This window comes from Egretta garzetta, unplaced genomic scaffold (genome assembly GCF_000687185.1).
Source record: "Egretta garzetta isolate BGI_Z169 unplaced genomic scaffold, ASM68718v1 scaffold48, whole genome shotgun sequence".
Taxonomy (NCBI): domain Eukaryota; kingdom Metazoa; phylum Chordata; class Aves; order Pelecaniformes; family Ardeidae; genus Egretta; species Egretta garzetta.
This window is the reverse complement of record NW_009260595.1, coordinates 696,496-720,637: the sequence shown is the minus strand read 5'-3', so window position 1 is coordinate 720,637 and position 24,142 is coordinate 696,496. Positions and strand designations below refer to the sequence as shown.

General features: G+C 47.4%; 1 protein-coding gene across 3 annotated transcripts in view; it reads left to right on the top strand.

The window, feature by feature from the left end:
• The window catches only part of MRAS (muscle RAS oncogene homolog), a 40,702-nt gene extending 21,367 nt beyond the window's left edge, over positions 1-19,335 (top strand). Inside the window, exons 1-6 of one of the 3 annotated variants that reach the window (XM_035900238.1) lie at positions 5,754-5,820; positions 9,739-9,841; positions 10,111-10,264; positions 13,563-13,662; positions 14,980-15,059; positions 18,425-19,335. In XM_035900238.1, the coding sequence (XP_035756131.1) occupies positions 9,808-9,841; positions 10,111-10,264; positions 13,563-13,662; positions 14,980-15,059; positions 18,425-18,524 (468 nt within the window). In that variant the 5' untranslated portion in view covers positions 5,754-5,820; positions 9,739-9,807 and the 3' untranslated portion in view covers positions 18,525-19,335. Of the gene's footprint in view, positions 1-424; positions 639-5,753; positions 5,821-9,738; positions 9,842-10,110; positions 10,265-13,562; positions 13,663-14,979; positions 15,060-18,424 lie in introns of those variants that run through there. The other 2 variants (XM_035900237.1, XM_009644683.2) reach the window with 2 other exon arrangements.
• The last annotated feature ends 4,807 nt before the right edge of the window (positions 19,336-24,142 follow it).

Below are 24,142 nucleotides of genomic sequence, written 5' to 3'. Positions count from 1 at the left end.
AATCATCTGGAACTTGACAGCTGCGCTGACCCAGCGTGTTTTTTGGCATGGCCACATGGGCCCAGCCCTTATAGGAAAGGTATTCAGGTGATAAAAGTCTTGCACATGCATTTGGTGGCAACTAGCAGTCCTTGTAGATGAGGCAGGAGTAAATAAGCCACAGCGGTGGGGTTGTCTGCTCTTCTAAGTGATGGGTCTGGGTTGCATAGGGGAGTCAGGGAGGGTAGGTGCTGCTGCTCCTGTCCAAAAGGGCTTTGGATGTCAGGGTGCATCAGGGAGGGGGTAAAACCAAGGAAAACTCCTGGGATGGTGCCTTGGAGTGCTGCCTTCATCCTCGCTTCTTCAGCACCAAGTGAAAGTTGCCTTGTGCATGTTGCCCTCTTTTCCTTGCTAACAAGTGACCGGAAATGATCTCTTTCTCCAGCAGGGTTAGCACACTGGAAGCATGGCTACAAGTGCTGTTCCCAGCGAAAACCTCCCCACGTACAAGCTGGTGGTAGTTGGAGATGGCGGCGTGGGGAAGAGCGCTCTCACCATTCAGTTTTTCCAGAAGATTTTCGTGCCGGACTATGACCCGACTATTGAAGACTCCTACCTGAAGCACACGGAAATAGACGGGCAATGGGCAATTCTTGATGGTAAGCAAGCTGCTCTCGTGGTCCCCTTTCCGTTCTAGCTGAGCATAAGCACAAATAGACCTCAGTGCCTCCCACGGCGTGCTGTGCCCTTGTGTCCCTCTTACTCTGCTGTGGGCTGCCAGGAATTTGAGTGCAAACTGGCCCACGAGCTGCGGAGCATGGTCTGCAGCTGACCTCCAGCAAAGCTTCTGCTTCCAGTTGTGTTGGTTCCCGTTCTGCACAGAGACGTTTCTTGCAGGAGCCTGTAAACCTACAGATCATCACAGACGCTTGGGGGAGGCTTCTATGAAGGGTGAATTACAGCACTGTGAGGTGGCTATTGCTAATGATACTTCATTGTGGTTAGGCTCATCCCCTGGGAAATAACAGTGAGTGGGTATAACTGAGTGAGGGTTATAACCAGGAAAAAACATTTAATCAAAACTGTCATCCAGAGACAGTGAAGAATTGTAGCACCTCTTAACTCCCATCATTCAGGAGTGATGTTTTCCTATCTAGTTACCTGTTTCGCTTAAATACGTGTAGGGTGCCAGCCTAGAGAGCTGCTGCAACCAAGATCTTTCAGTTCTTTGAAGAAAAATTGCTATACTTCTTTTAAAAAAAAAAAAACCAAACACCAAACAAACAACAAAAAAAGAAACAAAACAAAAAAAACACCCTAAACCCCACCAAAACCCAAACAAACCCAAAAAACCCAAACCAGCCAACCCCCCCCAAAAAAAAGCCAAAAAATCTTGATTGTGCAGGTGAGGAAAAAGCCCTATATTACCTAAAGCTGCATAAGGGGAATCTTGCTGTTAAATGTTGTAAGTCTTGTTTGGCTTTATACAATAATTAGGTAGTATATAAAAGCAAGCAAATATTTTCTGCCTTAATTACCCAAGTGCATGTATGTGGCCACTAACACAACTGAACTAAATTTAACCTCCCTTGCGGTGAGTTGCTACCTCCATCCTCTTGTCATGAAGGCACTCAAGATTTTTGGTGTCTCTGCATGTGCATTGGTGTGTGGGGACCGAAAACTGGGGGACTGGTTTGAGTGCTGGAACGTGGAGGGGTGGTAGGGTTTGCTGTGAAGACTGTAAGCTTGGTCTGGAAACTTGAGATCTTAGTTGCACTCTTAAGGATTTTTCAGATGCAATTTAGTGACTACAAATGGCCCCAAGGTCCTTAAAGAACAGTCTTCACTCAGTATTTAAGAAAAAAAAACCACAACACCTTAATCTTGCCAGCGTTTGTTCATTTAAATATGTTAGTAGTCGATCGCTGGTACGAAGCAATGTTTGTGAAATCGGTGCCCAAACATGTCTCGTTGTCACCTGCATCAGAGATACCCGCTCTCAATTAACCATCACATAATGTACCTGTGTGCCTTTAGTTTTAAAATGCCAGTGTTATATAAAAGAAAAATCCAATCCCTGCTGTAAATGAAATCCATTCTTTCTTTGTAGTCCAGAGCCAGCCCTCTAAAACGAGCAACCCTTGTCTTCACTGGTATGCCCCGTGTTCTGATATAACAGTACCAGCTGCCATACACATTGGTATTGGCTGAAACAGCCTGGCTTTTATAAATTATTTGGAAGTAGAAAAGGCATCTTTCACTAAATATTTGGAATTTTTGTTTAGTGAAAAAACCAAAAAACAACCCTGACCTGGGTGGGAGTGGGGAGACAGATTGTTTTCCAACAAGCAGCAACTTAAGCCTTTGTTTTAATGAAAAAGCTGTTGCTTTGCACAGATGGAGTTTAGTGGCCATACTTGGGCTGAGCTGAATTCAGCTGTGGCCTTGAACGGCACGTTGGGAATCCCTGACTTTGAGAGCTCATGTGCCCGCAGATGCCTTGCAGCCACAGAAGTGAAACTGCAGCTTCTCCTTCTCTTTCCTACTGCCTGAGTTTTTGAACAATCAAGATTTTGGAAGAAAGGCAATATTCTTGCCTGGAAAAGCATGTGAGCCTTTACCATCTGCCCGGTAGAAATAGGGCATAAAGACTGACTGTCACACGTGTCTTCTGCCACAGCTTTCCGTCATAGTCTTTGGATCTAGGCCATTCTCGGAGGTCACCATATACTTGGACAGCTGCTCTTGTTGTGGTTACACTTGGTTGCATGAATCACTTATGGTATAAAATTAGGGACAAACATGATAGGAAGCATAGAGATGCATCATGATAAATTCTAGACCTTCCAGTTGTCCTTTATGGCCAAATTCTTCACAAGCTGATGTTTTTTGCAGTGCTGGGTGGGGAGGAGAAGCTGTCCAACCCCAAAATAGGAACTAGTTTTAGAAGATGAGACTACCAAGTGAGGGTATAGTGGGAGGGGCTCCATAAATTTCTGAGTTTGCAGAAATAGTTATGAAAAAAAAAAAAGCTAAATACATTGGCATCCAACAACTTAAAAAAAAAAAAAAAAAAAAGAAAACACAGCCCACCCTGTTCCAGGCTGTTGCCTGAGCAGTTCTGTACAAAGCATCTCTAGCATTTGGTATCTGCACCAGCATTATGGTGTAAAAAACACCCTTGTGCTAGCCAGCTTGCATATAGCATTTGGCTTCCCTCCTTGAAGACCTCCACCCACATTTATTCAGTAGCACTAACTGGCAGCATGATGAAATGTTTGACTTGCATTTTTTTCATTTGCTGAATTCTCTCACTGAAAGTAGACTTAAGTGGAATAGGCTGTTATTTCAGATTTTAGACCTTGGAGCCAAACCTACATTCAGACTTCTTCTTTTACATATTTGCTCCCTGGCTTTGTGTCTATTTTCTTGATATGTCTGTCTATGATAGTTCACTGTCTCCCAGAAGGTTGTGGGACCTGTGCTTGGTGTCTTCAAGTCCAACAGTACACAAAAATACTTTATTGTTGGCCTTAGGCCAGCTTTATAAGACCATCGATGCAGTGTTTGGAGGACAAGTGCCATAGAGTGGAACAGGGCACTTAACCTGGATGAGGGATGCACAGGCAATTTGTGGCTAGCCCATTGTTTTTAGTTGCTGCCACCCCAACGAGGCTTTAAGATCAGCCTCCAGTTTTCTCTGCATACGTTATCTTCATTTATTCCCTGCTGTTAATACAGAAACCAGGATAGTGATGTGCTTGGTTAAATGCATTCACACGCGGGTGCCGTATAGACACATCAGGTCAGAATTAAGTGGGGGCCAGGGTTAATCTGCTTTGATTAGCTGTTGCTCCAGTTGAGTTGCTGTTACTAATTTTGTACACTCCTTTCTGTGTGCAGGCTAACTTGGCAATTAGCAGAGGATTTCTTGTGGTATGGCTGCAAAATGCCAGTCTGGAATTACTAATGTGGGCATGAAGCCAAAAGTGGAATACCTTAATATGGCAAAAAATTCCCAATGGTTCAAAATTCCTTATGGCTCATAAACAGCACAGAGATAAAAAGGCAGTGAGGAAGAGGAGAGGAAGAGGTGGCCACAAGCACATGGCTTGGGCTGGTTGATGAATTGGGCTAAACACTTAGCTGCCAGCAGGGCTGTGCCAGTTGGTACCAGCAAAGCAAGGATTGTGCCTGGGCGTTGGGTGAAAGGAGGCCGTGGTCTCCTTCCTCTTCCCTTCCCCTGGTATGATGTAAATGAAACTCTCACTGCCTAGAAGTTGTCTTTACTCCTGCACTTCAGTTTTCCTTTTTGTTTCTCTTCTTCCCAAGTCCCCTCTTAATCCTTGAGTGCCCTCGCGTTGGCTTGGACCTGCACAGCCCTGGTGGGCACCCTGATGGAGTGACACCAAGCACCGTTCCTTCTCCTGGGCTCCCTTTCTGACCTTTCCATCCGTGTCTCCCATGCATCCCTTTTTGCCGTGGGTTTCTGCTGCTGGTCATCCCAGGCCAGGCCGTCTGCTTTTCTGCTTTTCTCCTCAGGAAGCTTGGGAACAATTCGGCCAGGAGGCCAGAGGGAGATGAAAGGTCACTTCAGACTTGCAGGCAGAAGGGTTGGTTTGTGGCTCGCTTTCTTTTTTTTTTCATTTAAACTTTGGGTAGCATCATTGAAGGAATTAAAATTCAAATTAAGTTTGTACTTTTGTTCTGTTATTTGTGTGTACAGTATTTTCCCTCCCTTAATTGCTGGGATTTTGCAACCTTGAAAGAGGGTGTTTTTTTGTCTTGGGTTGTGGGGATTTTTTTCCTGCCAGGAAAATTTTGATGTTGCAACATGGAAAACACTTGGCTTTGAATACTTGCCCTTTGTTAGAGAAAGAGCTCCTTTAAGAGCTTGCATCTTTATTCTGTTTATTGATGTGGAAGCCTTTCCTCTGAAGGCCCCTCTTTTCTTTTTCCTTAAAGAAAGGGCAAGAATTCAAATACTTGGGTTTTCCGTGTTATAACATCTGTGTATTTAGTTTGGGCACAGAAGATGGGCTCATAAAAGCCCCAGTGTTTCCCCATCACGTATTTTTCCCTGAGGAACGCTCTTGTGCCAGGGGCAGCATGGCTGTATCTGAGAAGGAGCAGAAGCACCAGAGTGACCAAGTGAAGCATCTGCCTCAGCTTGCGCACGGCATGGGCACCTCATATCTCTTTAGAGTGACTTGGGGTGTGGGAATACAGAATATAAGCCGTGGCCCCTGCACCCCATCTGCTCAGTGCCCAGAATACCAACTCCTTGGCTCAAGCCAATGTCTGATGGGTGGTTGCCCTCTCCCACCACGCTGCTGATGGAAGGAAGATGAAGGCCATGGGGATGGCTTTCCTCAGCCTGAGACTCTTTAGTTGGACTTGTCAAATTCAAGTTAAGTTTTCCCTTGAGCTTAGCCACCAAGCTGCAGGGCAGCTGGGGATGGAGTTTCTCTCTGGCCTCACCTTTTGAAGCAGAGCTGCGGTGCCAGGAGGGAAGCAAGACTTGGAGAGAGAAGCGCCAGGAGGAGTCTGGCTCTGTAACCCGTGACGGCAGCGCTCCCCTGACAGTGCCACATTCCCAGTTCTGCTCTTTGCTCCAGGGACTTTTCCTGTATTTCACATTAAGACGTCACTGAAGAAGCAGAAAATGCCTGGGGTCAGGCTGCTTTGTGCTGCTCCTCTCTCTGGTGCTGTGAACCCAGGTTCCTATCTGCTTGCTGAGCCATCTGGCTGGATGTGTGTAGCCAAAGGGATTTCACTGGAGACTGCTTGCAAAAATCAAATCGGACACGTTGTGTTCACCTTTCCAAGCATGAGATCAAGGTAGGCACAAACAACTGCATCCTGTCCCTGAGCTTCGTGGTGTGCAGCCACTCTTCCGCATGCTGAAGGAAGGCAAGGTGCTCCAAGAGCCACGCCGAGCTGCTTTCAGGACTGGCTGCAGCAATATGCAGTTGCTGCCTGGAACGGGCCACCGGTCTCTGATTCGGGTGGTGAAACCCAAGGGTTGAAGCATAGAAAATAGGTTCAACCTGCCTGTCTGGTCATCTTTGGCCCCTTAGACATGTGGAGACACATGGATGGTGGAAAAACTCTCTTGAGTTATCTATATGCCTAGCTGCCCAGCAATGTAAAGATAAAGATGTAGGAGGGAATTTTGCCTAGGTATGAAAAGAGAAGAGGAACTCACCTGCACAACCAGATCTGAGCTCTCTGAAGGCTGGGAAGGCTGTGTTTGACTCTGAACTGCGTCCAGTCTAGGCTCTAGAAAAAGTGATGCTGTGACTTAGATTTCACAGTATGTCTGTGCCCTTGGCTTAGATTTACATGCCTGTGTCTCTGGATGGGCACTCAGAGCACTGTTGGTTGCAGAGACGTTGCCACACAAAATACCTGGAAGCACCAAGTGCTTCTGTTTTGGGCCACAAATTCCTGTGTTTTCCTGGGTTCCTGTCTTTGCTCAGAAGTGCTCTCTAAGCAGCCACACTCTTGCCTAACCCATCGGGATTTACAGGAAAATGGTGTGGAGGTCTCTAAGGGGGCAGGATTCAATTAGCAAGGAGTTCATCGCAACAGCTGGGGTCACCTCCACTGGAAAGTAGAAAGGGGCATCTCTTTGCTGAGCAACCTCTTACCTGCGAAGCAGGAGACCTCCCTGCTGGGCTCTCACAGCCTAATTGCTTGTAGTTTAGTCTCCAGCTGATTGCATGATAGCTCTGTAAAATGGCTTTGCCCTCTTTGGATGTCTTTTCCTGTGTCAGACATATTCCTTGGCTTCTCTCTCCTTGCTCTTTACCCAGATGCTTTTGTTAACGCTCCTTCTTGCTGCTTCTTTGGTCAAATTTGTGGGAACTTGACCACGTTTTCTGCTGGAATTCCCTGACCATGCGCTGCGCAGCCTATGAATCTGATTTCAGTTCTTGGAAGAATGAGGTAGGGGAAACCCGCTGTGCTGTGGTCCAGCCTTGTTTCCACATTGTCTTTTATGTGCTGCCAGTGGGGCAGCTGCCAGTAAGAGGCAACTGCTGGTTTTAAAGTGTACCAGGGGAAGAGAGGGCTCGCAGTTCTTCTCTGCTCATGATTATTTCTATGTCTTCTGGCATCCTGTCTGCAGAAATGGGGATTTTAAAAGAAGACAAATGCTGGCTAACATCCTAAATCTCCACACCTCTTTGGGAAGCCAGTCAAACCACCGTCCCAGTTTCACCTTCTCAAGGTTTCTCCTTGATACTCTCTCATTTCTGTAGATAAGGGTCTTCTTGAGGGTCTTAGGCCAGGAGAAGCAAAGCCTCTTGCAGCTGGCCCTTTTTCAGTGCTGCTGCCTTCCAGGATGTGGTCCCGTCCTGCCTACGAAGAATCCAGATCATGTTCTCTGCTCTGATTGTTTACAATTCACGTAGCAAGAGCTGTTAGGATGGGGTGGGGTGTCTTTAAAAGCACATTTAAAGTTGAAACAAAGACATTCTCTGGCCGACCACATGATGCTTAATTTTGCATGAATAACCCATCTGACGTTAACCTTAACCTTCACTGCTGCGTGTCTCTTACGTGCATTTCCAAAGTGCCATTTTAAATGCTGCCTGGACTTGTTCGCCTTTCTATGAATGCTGCGAGTGAATTATCCTTTAAATAGCAGCTGCTGACACAGCAGCTTTGCCTGCGTTTAGCATGATGCCGGGGCCAAGATCTGGGCGAGGTAGGAGTGGTAGGAGTGCATCCCTGTGCTGTCCCTTGGGTATCCCCACAGCCCCGCCCAGGGCTCATCCCCTGCTGTTTTGCAGGGGATGAAAGCTTTGGAGGGGCAGCAGCTGGGGTTGGGTTGATGGGTGCAAAAGCAGAGCTGGATGCCTCTCACGTGTTTCATGGGAGGTTTGCCAATGTGCCAGAGCAAGGGGAAGTCCCTAAGCAAATTACCATGCAGGATACGGCACATCCATCCCCACCTTCCTGCCCAGGGCTTGTGCTGGGGCACCTGCCCCGTGTCAGGGGGAGGGAGGGCGGGAGAGCCCAGCCCCTGCGAGAAGCTGTCCCACTCCATCGCAGGTTGGGTCTGGGTCTTGGAGAGGGGAAGGGAGCGCATGTGCGTGTGTGTCTGTGTGTGTGTTGGCTGTCAGCTCTCAGCCCTGCTCTGATACCACGTCCAGCTGGTGCAGGAGTCAGATGAGGGCAGCCCAACCTCTCCTTACAGGTTGGGTGGGTAGGAAGGATTAATTTCCTCTTCCGCCCTGGCCACGTGGTCCTGGCCTTATTCCATGGTAGCAAATCTGTCCAGGGCATAGAAATTCACCAGCACATGCAGCGTCTTTGGGTTGTTTGTCTTTTTTCTTTTTCTTCTTTTTTGTACAGTCCTTAAGAATAGCCTGTTTGCGCCGAGACCCTTGTTTCCCAGATTTAGAGGAGAGAAGCAGGACAAAAGGCTACGAAAAGACACCAGTGACTTTCCAGCAAGCTCCAGCTACTCAGCAAACAACCCTAAATCTCAGGGTCTCTACAAGAGCCTAGAAGCTCTTTTCACCTTAAAGGCTCCTGGAAACAGGCATTCAAGACCAGCTAGGGCAGGCAAATGAATGAGGCTGAAGGCTTTAAAGGGCCTTCCATCACCAAGTAAGGTCTTCAGGTCCCCCAGCATAGCTGCCTTTCCTCTAGACACATAGTGAAGGTGTGGGCTGGCTCATGGGGTGTGCTGTGACATGCAGCGTGTCCACCCCTGGCCACCCATGCTGATTCAGCAAGTAACACAGCCAGCGAAGTGGGCTTTATCCTGGCCCCATCTGAAAATCGGGGCAGCCTGAGCACTTACCCCCACGGGGAACATCTTGCTAGGACTGTGGGCCTGCTCAGACTAGAAAAACCCGTATCAAGCCCTTTTGCTCTGTCAGCAGTACGCTTCTGCCACAGTCTCCATCCACTGGTGCCCTGGGCTTTCCCCATCGCTCGTGGGCAGCAGATGCTAACGCTGTGGCTGTACAGCGGAGGCGGAAACAGTTTTCCCACCCAGCCCAGTTGACTGGGATGTGAAAACATTCCCAGTCATCATAAAGGTCCCATGTTTGTCTCTAGGATGCAATGATGCGTTAGGGCTACTACTTCGGAGCAGCCCACACATTTTGAGCTCATACCGCATTTGTACTGGCATAGCCTAAACTGATGAACTCCTCTTGTGCCCTCCTCCTGGCAGTCAAAATGCTGGCAGTGTACAAAGCTGGGGCCCAAAAATTGGCATTGATGATGTGCATCAGTATGTGGTGTTTACCCAGAAGGCTGGCGTAGCTTGCTCCACATGTGGTCCATGCTGTAGCTGATGGAACACCCCGCAAGGCAGAGCGATGGGGAACCAGTGAGTTACGGTCACATTAGAGAGGCAGTTAATCTAGAGGGGAACAGCATCTGGGTTGCTGCCACAACTGGGGTGTTTTAGGGGATCTGAGCATAGATCTAGGCATTGTTAATGCACAGAAACACAATTGCTATATAGGATATGCAAGTCACTTAAAGCTTCTCCACCTGTTTTAACTAGCTTCTCAATATCGGAACACCACTTGGGACTAAACATTTAAGGGGAGTTTCTGAAGGCTGTACTGTCTTGCTCTGAAAGCACATAATTGTGTAGAAATAATATCCAGGCACTGAGAAAAAGAAAATGCTTGTAGCTATTACTCTGGGTTGTCTCCCAGCTTTGCTTCACACTGCAGTCTGTAGATCGTCCCTGACATTTAAACTGGCATTTATTTACTCTTCCAGTCTTGGGTTTTTCCATGTGGGGAACAGAGAGGGCTGGAAGATAGAGGGCTGTGAAATAGTTTGAGCCATATGTTGCCAGAGGAGCAGCTCCCCAAGTTCAGTGGTCAGTATTTGATACTGGAAAAGGAAAGTAAAATCCATGTCGTCTTCTTCCGCTTCATCTGCTCCCATTATAGGCCGACGGTGATGAGTGGGGTTTAGGAGTGGTTTTTGCTTCGTAACAAGAAACCACCATGTCCATCCAACTTGCTTTCATCAAATCTTGCAGCCTTTGAGAGGACCAAGCCCAGCAGAGGCAGAAGGGCCATGTAGGCAGTGACAGCATCCGCAGGTCCTCACAGTAGCTAAACCCCTTCGTCTCTTCTTTCCTAGTTCTGGATACTGCAGGCCAAGAGGAGTTCAGCGCAATGCGGGAGCAGTACATGAGGACCGGAGATGGTTTCCTTATAGTCTACTCGGTGACGGACAAGGCTAGCTTCGAGCACGTGGACCGGTTCCACCAGCTGATCCTCAGAGTCAAAGACAGGTGGGTGCCATGGAGCCAGGCGCTGCCTGACCCCCTCCCGCCTCTCTGGCGACCGTGCCGTGGGGGTGGTTCCATGCCTTGCCTTGCCTTTTGCCTCCTGGGTGTCCCGGGGCAAATCTTAGCATGCTCTGCATGGGTTTGTAGACCTACATATGAGGAAAAAGCAGTATTTTACCTTTTCTGGTAAGCATCTGGTGCTTTCAGCGTGGAAAAATTCAGTAGTGTTATGATGGAGTGAAAATGGGTCTGGAAGGGAGAAACTCCAGCCAGAATGGTCTGGCAGAGCAGTGTGAGAAAGGCAGATGCCTTTGAATGGAACCCGTTTGGCTCTGAAGAGGAAGAAGGATGCTCTGTGCACAGGGCAGGCACTTTAGGAGCGCCAGCAGGGAGCCACCAAGTGTTCGTTCGGCCCTAATCCTTCTGGGTGTCCTGGCAGCATCCTCCTTCCCCTGGCTTCAGTTTGTGCCAAACAAGCCTTAGAAGGTCCCACACGATACAGGGCTGTCAGAAAATGTCTCGAAGGGGAAAATGCCTCACGTTGGGAGGAATGGTATTTCTTACAAGGGGCGTAATGCAGTTCATGCATCGTGCTCTGCAGCAACCGTTCTCAATGAACAAAACCTCTCGGCATGACCGGGGAGAAAGCAAGATAGGTCGCCCGCTCCCCTCCTTGTGTGTGCGTGGGAGAAGGTAGCGCTGGGGGTTTAATCGTGGTCAGCAAATGTGTCCTGATGGAGCGAGGGGAAGCTGCCAGGGCTTTATCTCTGAGATAACCCCCTCTTCCCATCCCAGTTCAAGAGGTGATGAATCCATCCTCGCTGGGTGGGATGTGAATCAAGCCCTTATACTTCTGCAGCTTTGAAACACTTAGTTTTTCCATTCATAATGGCTTTTAATTATGAAAGTCATCAAGAAAAGCCACCAGAGGGTTTGGGCCTCGTTGCTGGCTTCCTTTCGCAGCTCTGAATAACTTCCCCACAGGAAGGGTGGACTCGTATCATGTGAGGTTCACAGCTGACAACTCTTCCAGTAAAGCATCCAAAGCAGAGCCCACAAGAGTGAAAAGTAAAGGAAAAACCAGCCTTTGATTTCATCTAAATGAAGAAAAAAGTCAGTCTGCCTCCGAGATCACGACAGTCTTTTCTCCATTTGCCAGCTCAGCTTGGGGCAAATCTGTTTCTGAAAGCCAAAGAAGATGGGACAGCGTTTCCTGTAACCTGCCCCAAACCGATGTCGGTTTTATCTAACTTAACTTTGTGAAAATAAGATGTGGTATTCATTGTTTTGCTCTGGACTGAAACTTTTACCCCTCTGTACACCGTGCAAACACAGCGGCCGGCGTGAGAAGCAGGAAGTGAAAGAGGCTGGCGAGGTTGTTTTTGTTTCCCTGCTCAACGCCACCGAAGCGCAGAGCGTGGGGGGCTTAACACTTCGTCCAAAACCTGAGCTCGTGCGGAAAATCGCAGCCATGGGAGCAGCGTGAGTAAAGAAACCATCCTGCCAGACCCGCAGGTAGCTGGGAGCAGAGCATCGCCCCAGTTTTCAAGCCAGCAGTCAGTTTTGACAACTTAAAATTCCAAGGAATTGCAGGCTGCTGTGTTAGCAGAGCTGTTCAAAGCCTTCCTCCTCTGTTTCTTTCCATAATCTTCATCACAGTAAAACTTTCAGCTATAGTAGCTTTGTCTGACTAGCAATTGTAGGGCTTACAACAGGGAACAAAGTCCCCATAGAGTTTTGTGTCTGATGTAAGCAAGGCAAATGAGATACTGTCCAAATGCAATCCCTTCCTTATCAAGGTGCTGCAAGCCAAAAAGGAGTCAAATAATCTGGACAAGCAAGTGTTTTGCTCCCAAATGATCAGAGTCAAGATATATCAATGCTCAGGTATTAAAATTAAATCAAAGCCACATTATCAGAATGAACAACTGTAAGACTCATTTACAATGCAGAGCGCAGTACGGTATTTTTCCAGCCAGAGCAATGGGGCAGTGTGCCAGAGAGAAGATGAAGCCCTTATCATCTCTATGAAAAATGTCACAGAAACGCTGTTTGAAAATCCACAGTTACTCAGGGAAGTGTTTTATGCAGAAACGAGTACGGCCAGCTGCTCCTTACCCCAATAAAATCAGCTCTGTTACAGCAGAGAACACTGGAATCATTTTAAGAGTTAAATACTAGAAAATAATACTGCAATATCTGTCAGTGATCAGAAGGGACCTCCTCCATCCTAGCAGCGGGTGAAGGCCCTGCAGCACGATGTGCTGTCTGCGTCATGCAGCTGGAGGAGAGGCTCCCGCATGGGAGGTGGGGTGGGGAGGGCAGCAGCCGCACTGCCAGGACCACCCGTGGCACAAGCTGGCTCGGTTCGGGTTAGTGACTGGTGCTACTGGGATTGCTACCAGGGAGGAGCCTGACCCACGCGCCGCATCAGAGGAGCCTTTCGCTGGATATGCTGTGGATAGATGGGTCTCTTCCCAGGTGGTGGCTGAAGACAGTCACTTATGTGCCCTGTAAAGTTAAAGAAATACTGAGTATAGTTACAGAGGTAGATGGTTTTGGTACAACGGGACTTCTGTTCATCAGGGTTTTGCTCTGGGATTAGAAGCAGGTAATAGCATCTGGAAACTTAGGAAGACTTTTCGGTTCCCTCCAGCATCCTTCCAGCTACCACTGCCAGTCTTTCAATTTGTCTTGGGGTAACAACGGATGGGCATCGTTGCCCCCAGTCATTTTCTCCCCCATGAGGTGCCCCCTGAAGTCCCAGCTCTCCCAGAGTCCATATTTTCTTCCCCCACGGTTGCTCTCAGCGGATGAGTGTCCACCAGGAGATGAACTGACACTGGTTCCTCCAACATAGCTCATTAGCTTGCTGCCAAGATACGTGGTTACGGAGATGCCTTAACTGTTAGAAAAGAGTCCCATTCTCCTGTTCAAGGTCTGTTTCTATGTCTCAGTTAATTTCCTGGCTAATTCCATGGTTCTTCATCTAGTTGGATCTTCAGTCTTAGTTATTATGAGGCATGGCAAAAACAATGACACTAAGTCCCTGAAGTGCCTGCAAAGAAGAATGATTGCATGCATGCAACTTGTCAAGTAAATTTTTACGATACGAACATATGTAGCACAGTCTGAGGGCTGATGTGCGTTCGTTTGGTCTTTCTCTGTATTTCTTTACACGTATGTGGTATGTCTGTAGCTGAAAATGTTAGATGATGTCAGCACCAGAAGGTGAAACTTAGGCTCAGCATTTTTTATTGTAGCTTGCTAATAATTGGGTGGTGGTTTTGATTTTTTCCAGAGAGTCCTTTCCAATGATTTTGGTGGCGAACAAAGTTGATCTAATGCATTTACGGAAAATTACAAGAGAACAGGGAAGAGAAATGGCAACAAAGCATAATGTAAGTTTTCAGGATTGTTTAATTGGTTGTTGTAAGTCCCATTACAGGCATTCAGAATTGAATTCCCTACTTACTTGGAGCAGAATTAAAGCATTTCTCTTGCAATCAAACATTTGCAATTGCATTTTCAACTACTACGGAGTGGTGGCTATACAGTTTCTTTTCAGTAGGGCCAATTAATCATGGAAACAAGAGCCCGTGCTGTACACCAGGCTGTAGCGAAGCTGTGGCCATCACGAAGCCACCTGTACAAGGTGTCTGCAAGTGGTGAGAAACGTGAAATGTTCAAGATGAGGGAAGAAAGTGCACCAGCCTGGAGTGAAAAGGCAGAGCCAGGCATTAGGCAGTATACCCAGGTGTCCGTAGGAAGGGAGCTTGTTAAAGATAATGAAATTATAGGGTCTATATAAATCTGGCCCACCATCTTAGCTTTGCATTGCCATAGTTTAGCCTGGGAAATTGGTCTTGGATGGGTCTAGATGACATGATACTCTGCTAATCGCCTCTAAATGCCAGTGGCCGTGAATACCCAAAGGGGGAAACAAGTCCTGTAGGAGGAACTGAATGGAAAGGTAAAGGCAAAAAAGTCTGAGACCTCTTGGCAGCTTGCTGTGCCTACACGGCAAACTGTGGGGTGTTTCTAAACAGGCCTCGATGGGAGTTTGGTGGGACATGTTCACTGCCTCCCCTCCCCAAGGAAGCTCATTTCTGTAGGAGCCAGGACACCTAAACTGTAACATGTTGCACCCATCTGTACGCACACATTTTCGTACATGGCCTTTTCCAAAGTACCTTATCAGAAACAGTTTTATAAATCTGCCAGCGTGCTGGACAAGCACTCCAGGAGGCCCCATCTGGCTGTCAGACTTTGAAGGAGAAGATCATTTTACACTGAAGGGGAATTGTAGTCATGAAATATTCATGCAGTAGTCCTAACAAAATGTGGCAAGCAAAGAATTTTTGGCAAGTGCTCATCTTTCAACAACCTCCAGCTATTTTCATGTCTGCTTGCACAGCTTAGAGGGAGAGAACATCTGACGACATGAAGTCTACGATTATTCTTCCCCAAACCCGGAGCTCTGATAGCAGCTGGTTTGCCCGGTGCTTATTCCAGACCTTTTGTAAGCACTTGCTGACCTTGCTGTGAGAGTGAAGGTGTTGATAGCAGTCTCATGACAACACTTTGTTTACCTGTATTTCCCCAGTCTCTTAGGCACACGATTTCTCCAGCCATTAGGGTTTTTCATTTTGAAACTGGTTTGCTACCAACATGTGGGCTGTTACTAATCTCTTTCATGATGCGCTTCCGTCCTCCAGATTCCCTACATAGAAACGAGCGCCAAGGACCCACCTCTAAACGTTGACAAGGCCTTCCATGATCTGGTGAGGGTAATAAGGTAAGCTGCAAACCCCTCACTTGCTCACTGCACGTGGATGGGACGTGCAGGACTCCTGGCCCGCAGAGCCAGGAACCAACTTTTGAGGAGCAGGGGCCATGTGGTTTGGTTGGGGGTGGAAGATTTCTGAGGTTTATTAAACTTTCTTGTCCTATATCTGCATAGGGTTGTTACTAACACCTTGGTGCCCTTGTAGGACATCATTGCTAGGCAGGTTGAGAACTAGCTGTGGCCACGACAAAAACATGTTATTCAATGAATAGTGCAAAGCCTACTATAATGATCAGCTTTAAAAGGCCGGCGTTGAAAGCTTTAGACCAGTAATTTGGGGTTTCGTCGCTTTGTCCTCTCAGTGTCTCACGTTGCCAGAGGTTAAAAAGGACTGGCAAAAAAATATACAGAATTCTAATGTTGTAGGTGACTTCTAACATTTTCTGCTCACTAAATGGAAAAAATTAAGCCACTTTGTAGGAGAAACAGCATGACCTAATGGCTAAGCCACAGGTTTCCTTCTCAGACTGCAGAGGTTTGTTCCCAGTTTTGGCGTGAGCTGCCTTTGCTCGCTTTGGCAAACGCCTGCTCCCGCTGCCGGTGGGGAGGGGCTGCCTTCCAAAATCCCGGCTGCCCTGCAGGAAAAGAGCTGCACGCACATCTTGGCGTCTCGGCTGATAACCTGAAATCTCTCTGAGAAGATTTGTTTTTCTGGCACTGGTTGTCTGCCAGATTTTTCTGGGCCCTCATTTTTCATGTTTTGGGAGGGTGCTGAGCTGAAATGATGCTCCTCCCTGCCGTGCAGTCAAAGTGCCTCACTCGGCAATTAAACCATGAGGCATTTATTCACGGCGTATGTGTACTTGTGAATATCTTAGTGCAGCCTCCATCAAAACCAGATGGTACTGCCCACTCTTCCCACATGTCTCAAAAGCAGGGGGCAGAAAGTCTTTGGAGAACTACAGAGCTGAGTTGGAAGTGTCCCAAGCTATTTCCCAACTGTTCTGTAACTCAGCATTAGCTGGCTAGATATAAAATTTTGTGGTACAGCGAACTCTTACCACTACCTATTCTGCTCTGGGAGGGAAAAAAAATGTAGCCAAAATAAGATGGTGAGGCTCTGTTTGCTTTTTCTACGTAACATGGCTCCAGACAGGCTGGAAGGAGCGTTGTAATGAGACATCAGTAAATTCAAGCCTGAAAATGCACTCCATAACTTCAGAAATAGGTGATGCAGCTCAGTTCCCTGAGTAGTCACCGAGAAAGTTGATGCCAGCCAGGTGAATCCCTCCATGGCATCAAGGGCACCAGAGATGTTCACAAGAGCTGGAACTTGGGTTAAGGCAGAGAGCAGAGAGATGCTGAGTGATGGCCTCAAGCTGCACCAGGGCAGGTTTAGCTTAGGCATTAGGAAAATTTTTTCAATGAAAGAGTTGTCAAGCATTGGAACGCACTGCCCAGGGAAGTGGTCGAGTCCCCATCCCTGGAGGTATTTAAAAGATGGGTAGGTGAGGTACTTAGGGACTTGGTTTAGTGGTGGGATGGCAGGGTTAGGTTAACGGTTGGACTTGATGATCTTAAAGGTCTTTTCCAACCTAAACGATTCTATGATTCTATCTAGCTGGTCATTTGCCAGCTTTGCTTGGTCTTTGGACGTTGCAAACTGTCTGCAGCCGTAGGATGGCGTCACCCACCAAGTATTGCTTTTCTTTTCTTAAGTGAGCTTTTCCAAATAAAATGTAAATTTACAGCTCCCTGATAACTGTGTCATTCCTGGAGTGCTTTACAAATGCAGAGGCTCCTTGGAGCCCGGGTGAGTTTCCAGGGTGAGGACGCTCGTTCAGGGTTGGCACTCTTTGTGCTCCTTGCACTTGGATGATTCCCAGTTTCTTTAGCTTCATGCAAGAAACTGTTGTCTGGAAGTAGTCCAGAAAGGAGTGGGGTGATTGAGGCCACCTGATAGATCTTTTAAATTTCCTGATATCCCTTTTATGCTGCAGCAGTGCATACACAAGGACTGTCACAGCAGAAATCTTGAGCGGGTGCGTGACGTGGTTTTCTGGGTCTGTAAAACAGCTCCAGAATACTGTGAACAGCTTGCGGCCGCTTAGTGTTTATCCAAATTAACTTTAAAGTGTTTTTTTTATTTCAGCTTTCTGGTTTTGAGCTTTAAAGTTTTATGTTTCTCATGCCTCCAGCCTTCATACTTGCTAAAAAAAAAATCTTACTAGTCAAAGCTGAGTTTTTCAGGTGGTTGCAAGCATTTGGGAGCTGAGGCTGTGAGTAAAACATCAAATTAAGCCATAACGATTTGTCCCCCAGATATGTCTCAGCCTGGTTTGGATAACTTGGTCTGGACGCTCAGTTTAGTGCCTGGCATATTACATAGCGAAGAGGCTGGATTTGAACAGTTCAAACTCAGGTTGGTTATTTAGATGCTGTTTGAATCAACGGAAGCTGCCGGTGTTTGTGTGGTTTATCTTGCAATAAAATCTAAGTCTACGGGCTGCCTGTCAGGTGTTTGAACTGCAAAGCTGCCTTCTGTTGAATTTGCACAGCTGGGCTAGCTGAGTGGCTGCTGCAAAGAGGTACAGTTGCAGGCAGGCATTTGGGCAATGCCTCATCATAATGAAAAGGGAGAAGGCCTTGACATAACATTTGAGAGGTTGCTCACGACCCACCTGGCTGCCGGGGGCCGCTGGGGCTCAGCGCAGGAGGGCTCTCAGCTGTGTCTTTGACAGCTTTGACTTCAGGCAGCCAGGGACATCTTTCTGGGGTCGGCTCCCTCTCCATCCCCTGGTGCTCTTCACAGCTTCTGGGGGAGGCCAGAGCCCCATTGGCAGCAGACTCTTTTTTTGGTTATTATTTTTTAGCCCCCCTCTATAACCGAGTCCACAGCAGTGCAGCTGACTAAGGGCAATGCCGGCTGAAAGCCAGTCTTTCCAGAAGGGTTTATTTCTCTGTGCACTCTGCATCTCTTTCTCCCTCCTCCCTAACGAGCATTAGCAGCGGCGTAATGGATGACGTTGCATTGCTTCGAGCATCCCTGTTTCCCCGAGCAGCCCTGGCAGGGGAGGAGGCAGCAGTTCACCCAGGGCAATCGGAGGCATACGGCCCTGGCAGGACCACATCCCTGCCATTAGCCTTAATGTTTGCTTATGGCTTCTTTCCTCCTTCCTTGAAAACACGGGCGGTTGCCTTGTTAGCTGCGTGGCATGAAAAGCCGCAGGGTGGTAGAAGGGTATATGGAGATGTATATGCAAATACACATGTGCACGCCGAGGTGCTGTTCTGGCTACCCAGGGCTCTGGATGCTGATGTCTGACCCAGCCTTGTGCCTCCTCTGCTTATTTTCTCTCTGTCTCCCTAAACAGGCAACAGATCCCAGAGAAAAGCCAGAAGAAGAAGAAAAAGACCAAATGGCGAGGGGACAGAGCCACGGGCTCCCACAAACTCCAGTGTGTGATTTTGTGACAGGACCTCCTGGGAGCGCCTTGGACGCCTCCCTCCTCCCCCCTTGACCCACCGCCAACCCAGGCAAGGAGCAGCAGCACGACACCCGCACGGCCCCGCCGCCCCCTCAGCCTCCCCCTGGGGGCTCGGGCTGGGAGGGGGCGGCTCGACGGGGAGCGGACCCCCCCCTGGAGGGGGGGCTGCGCATTGGGGCTGGCGTGGGAGCCGCACGAACGGGAGGCGGAAGGGATCAGCAGGACCTCAGCTCTTGAACATCCCCAGCGCCTTCCAGGGGCCTCCGTGATGTTTATTTAAAAAAAAAAGAAAGGGAGAAAAAAGAAGAAAAAAAAAAAAAAAAGAAAAAAAAAAGCGTTGGTTTTATCTGCAAACATTTCTCCTTGTCACCCGTTTCTCAACAGCCATGAATAGCCCCCCTGTTTGGTACAGTCGTCTGTGTATGTGTGGGGGAAGGGGAGGGGCTTTGCTTTTCTTTCTTTAATTTTTCTTTTTTTTTTTTTTTTTTTGTCCTCTTCTCCTTTTTCGTTGTTTGCTCAGCGAGCGCTGGGTTGCAAAGAAACACGGCCGGGGTTAGATTTTTTGCACTGAACTCTCTCTTAGGCGGCAGTGCCAAAACACGACTTCATATGAAAGTGCATAGATTTGGAGGAAGCAAATGAATTCCAGCTGCTCTGGGTGCTCCAGACATTGTGTCAGACTCTGGAGGGCAGCCAGCTCACAGACCATAAACTCCAGCTTAGGAAAGGAGGTTTGAGCTTGGATTATTTTTTTTTTTCTTACCCTGTGTCAAGAGGTTTTGTTTCTGTTTTGTAACTTGGGGCATGTCAAAATTAAGATGTTTTATTAACCTGGAAGTATTTAAATTAAAGTAATTTACAAATGGAAGGGTTTGTCATCTTTAAGGGGGAGGAAAGGGAGAGAGGAAGTAAAACCCAAACTGAATTTGTTATCTGGGTGTTGAATTTCTCCCTCATAAATGCGTGTAAAGTGGTGTGATCTAAATCCCTCTTTATTATTCCTTAACCTTTCCCTGCAAAGCCACTCTTGGGTAGATGAATTATTTTGCTTTTCCCAGGTTCATCTTGCACACACCAAAAAAATCTGTTTATGGGCTTTGACTCAATGTTTCTTCATTTCTTCATCTCCCTCCTTCCCTGAGAGTTGGTGACTTGAAAGGAAGAGGTGTTTTGAAAATTACTCAAGTGGGATGTGTCTCTTCATAAGCTTAGTATATCTAAAGTGTCTCCCTGAAAACAGCAGAGACTGAGTATCTCTATGCCTTATGAAAAGGCAAGGCAAAAAACCTGCAGCCATTCAAGCTGCCATCTGTGGCACCAGGAATATGGTTGTGCACATCGTCGATGGGCCACATTTTCTCTCACACCTTTGCTGGCACTAAAAATTACAGTGGCAATTTTTTCTTTGATTTAATGGATTGTCATCTGGACTGAAGCCATCAGCTCCATTCACAGGGTCACCAAACCCCGTTAAAAGTAACAACTTGCTTTTCATCAGCTTGAAGGCTATTCAAATATGCTTTATGGGTATGATTTAAAATATTGGCAGAGTACGAATCCCTGAGATTTGTGTGTCTGAGCGCAGAAAATCCTGGTATTGGATACTGAAGATCTGTTCAAGATGGGGGATCATCACAAACCTAATTGTTTATGTTTGGCTTTACAATCCGTTTGCTGCTGGGTTTCGTTTCCTGAGCCTTTGCCAGGCCACCTTGTGAAATGGGAATTGGCTGCTCATTATTTTTCAGGTGAGTGCAGCTAAAGAAAACATTTTCCTAATTTGTCCAATCTTCATCACGGCCAGAAGATGGCAAATACCTGCAGCTGGCTCCAGCAAGCTGCTTGCCATAACGCTGGCTCCACTGCCTCCGTCCCCTTTTGTGCAATGGCAGATGCTGGGGCTGGATTAAGGAGGCAGATACTGGGAAGAAATATTTTTCATGGACTTTTGGCATTAGATGTGGGCCACACGCTCCAGTAAAGTCGCAACACCCTGTGTCAACTGAGATCTGGCTCCAAACCATTGCAGCATTTCTCCCACTATGTTGTTCCTTGTTGGCTGAACTGTGGTGACCGAAACCATCCGGGTTGAATCCTGGCTCTTGAGACCTGCCACTGTCTTCTGGGGGTGAAGAGCTCCCTGTAGGCATTGCATTTGTTCTGCCTCTAGTAAATCAGAAGTTGTCTGATATATGCAACCAACCCAATTTGCTGTAACCCCCGTTACCACTTTCCTGCCAGAATCCCTCGCTAGCCTGGCTACTGGCTTAATTTTTATTTTTTATTAGGCACAACTAATATTTCGGGATCCCCCCCACAAGAAGATGATGGCATTTTCAGGGAGCCCTGCTAATACCCCCTAGAGCCCTTCCACTTAAAAATAACCTGATTTCTGCTGAAACCCCTCATCCTTATTATCTAAAACCTTGGGAATACTTGCTTGAAAAACAGCATGTGTGTCTCTTGAGTCACATCTGCGGGGTACTCAGCACTGCGTGTGAGAAATTATCTGCTTTTTCTGAAGCTTCTTAATTGTTTCTTCAGCTTCTTTAGCAACTAACAGATACTGCAGAATAAGGGGGGAGGAGGGGAAAGGAGCAGATTAACAACGGAATATGGGTAGTGGCAAATGGGGAAAACGTGCCCATTTTCTTCTATGTTCATCAACTTGTTTATAGCAAGGAGTGTTTTCCAACAGCGATCGCATCTCTAATGAGTCTAGGGTGCTCAAAATAGCAAAGCGATGCAGAGCCTATTGCCATCTAACTCACCCTTTCATATTCAGGGCTGTTAGCAAACCGAGAGCATCGTCCCTTCTACATGCAGCACCTAGAGACCTGGGCTGAGAGACACTGGTTGGTGGTGCTTATGCTACCGAGAGCACCAACCGTGCCGGTGGGTGGCTTATTTTTTTTTTTCTATGGAGCATCCAGTGGAAAGGGACTTCTTTGCTGTGGTCAGAGAGTCTGGAGAAGGATCCTGTGAAGGTGTGCTTGGGGCTCGTTTTCCAAAGAACTGCTGGTCCAAATGACCTAATGTCACCTGCAGCCCCTGGGTAAATCTGCACTCCCTCATCCCACAGCAGTTGGGTTCCTCTTCTGCTAAACAGGGATTTAGAAGGTAGATCTGGCCATAGAAGGTAGATCTGGCCATAGCCTTACCTTGCTTTCAATAGACATCTACAAACAAAACAAAGAGAGAAGAGGGGTAAAACGTTGCAGATTCACCTGTATTTGGTAAACAAATGGCCTCCTTTTTTTTCATTTTAGTCACTTAATGATGTTTGTAAAACAACAAAAAAAAATTCTTAAGCTATATAAGTTTTGGCTTTGTAAAGGCGTAGTTCACCTCCCCAACCTGGGATCTCATCCCAGCTGTACCACTGCCTTCAGGTAAATCGTGCTGTGTTTCCTCCCTCTGGTCCTTCTGCCTATAAAGCAGACACTGGCTTGTTTTCTTACTGGCTTTTGAGACATATGGCATTTATTGTACAAGCAAAGTCATCTCTGTCTAACTTTGTCTCTCATTTAAGGAAAAAGGGGGGGGAGGAAGAGGAGGAAAAGTACCTGGCTAAAATAAATGTATTTTCCTCTGGCATGAGCAGAGGATTTAATTGTCCCTCTCTGTCTGCCAACTCTAAATGGAACAAAAGCCTGATAACAACAAAAATGAACAAAACCCCCCCAACTGTCCAGCCCTGCAGGCGGCAGGCTACCTACAAACCTGCTTTCTTGGCTGCCTCTGCCAAGGCTAGTGCTATCGCTGGCAAAGCTACTGAATGACAGTCTGGGTACGTCTGAGCAAACCGTGTTCCAGTGATGGTGCTCAGCAGAAAAATGCTAGAGATGGTGAACAAGATAAGCAGGAGCTTAATGAGGGGCTGGTATTGCTTGGTTTGGATCAGATGTTTCAGTTTAACAGGAGGGCATTGCAGCATGTTGCTCTGTTCCTTAATCTGTCATAATTAATTTTGGCTGGCTCCTTAAACCTACAGCTGTGCTAGAATTTGTAAATTGGGATAGGCTGGGGGGTTTAGACATACATGATGTGTTTTGTCTCGAGAGGAAATGAGCATTATTAGGCACAGAGAGGACAGCATTGTAATACTGGCTGAGACTTTTCCTTCTTTTTTTCTTTTGCTTGTTACTATCCTATGGCCAAAACCGACTGCCCGGAGCCTCGTTCAGCTCCAGTGATTTCAAGGGATGATCGCTAAATGCTGCTGAAGTGCTTGGGAATGAAGTGATCCCCCCAAAGCTCTGCTAAGGGTAGAATGTAATGAGGAGTACAGAATGGAGGAGTGTTTTAAGAGACACAACTTGTGGGTTACTCCAGGTGTCAGGGTTCAGACATGGATTTACTAAGGGGAGGGGAGGGGGCTTGAGAGAAGTTTGGCATTAGAGAAATACCCAAGCCCCTGTGAGAACTGCCATGTCAACCCGTGTACCTGGGACTGGACAGAAAAACTCTGTGTCTGGAAATCCAGGTTCTGTGAGTTGGGATTCAGTGGCCAATCTAACCTATCTGCTGTAGGCTGGGCAGAAAGGAGGACCTTTAGTGTGTGTGAAGTACTGCATTACAGCTACACCTCCAGCACTACAGTAAAAAGGCAATGAAGGATACTACAACACAGGGAATGTTGCAGTTCTCGGTCACTGTTCCCTGTGTTGGGAGGTCTGCTGGAGCCAGCAGTCCCATAGGCTCAATTCTGTGTCTTGCATATAAGTATTTAATGCTGTCTGAGATGCCTTGGGGTATCCAGGGCATTTGCCTGGGAGTTTCAGATGTGACACAAGACCTATGGGTGATCCGTGCCCTTCTGAAGTGCCAGCTAGTGGGCAGGTAGGATTCACCTGAGCATCTGAAATGGCTCCAGGTGCATATCTTCAGGCAGCTAGTTGGTGGCTTGAGAGCCCTTTCCTATTTCACAGTGCTTTGAGAAAAGTCTGTGGATATTTCAAGAGTCTGTGGATATTGAAGCTCTTCTCCTGCAAAGGGATCTCACCTGGTTTTTAGGGACTCACTGATACACCAAAATGAACTCTGAAGTAGAAGTCACCAATTTTGTGACATGTATTAATTGCATCTTGCAGCCTAAGTGATCTCATGAGTATCACTTGCACAATTAGGCTGTAAATAATTCAGTATTTGGCTATCAGGGATTCCATCGATACTACAAAGGCTTTTTGCTCCTTTTTCTTCTGCATGCGAGGGGAATAAATATTTCACAGATGATCTCACAGACACAGTGCCTGGGATGACACGGGACTTGCTTGCAGCAGAACAGAGCAGGAAGGTGACTCCGCGTGTGCTGGATCCCACGAGGGGGAGAGATGAGGAGGAGCGGCAGCATGGAGGTATGCTCTGGTTTGGGGTTTTTTTTCCCACCATTGTGGCAAATCCCTCCAGCTCCAAGAAGTCACCTGTTAAGTGGCCAGCGGGCCAGGCAGGCCAAGACTTCCCGAGGCAGGAGAAACATGCAGGTGCTGGTTTGCTGCTGTGTGCAGGGGAGGAAGGGGGCCCGGGGAGGAAGGCTCACGCTCAGCACGGGAGGCCCGCCGGGTGGGTGAGCACCGGGGTTACTGCTCACGACAGCGATGGGGA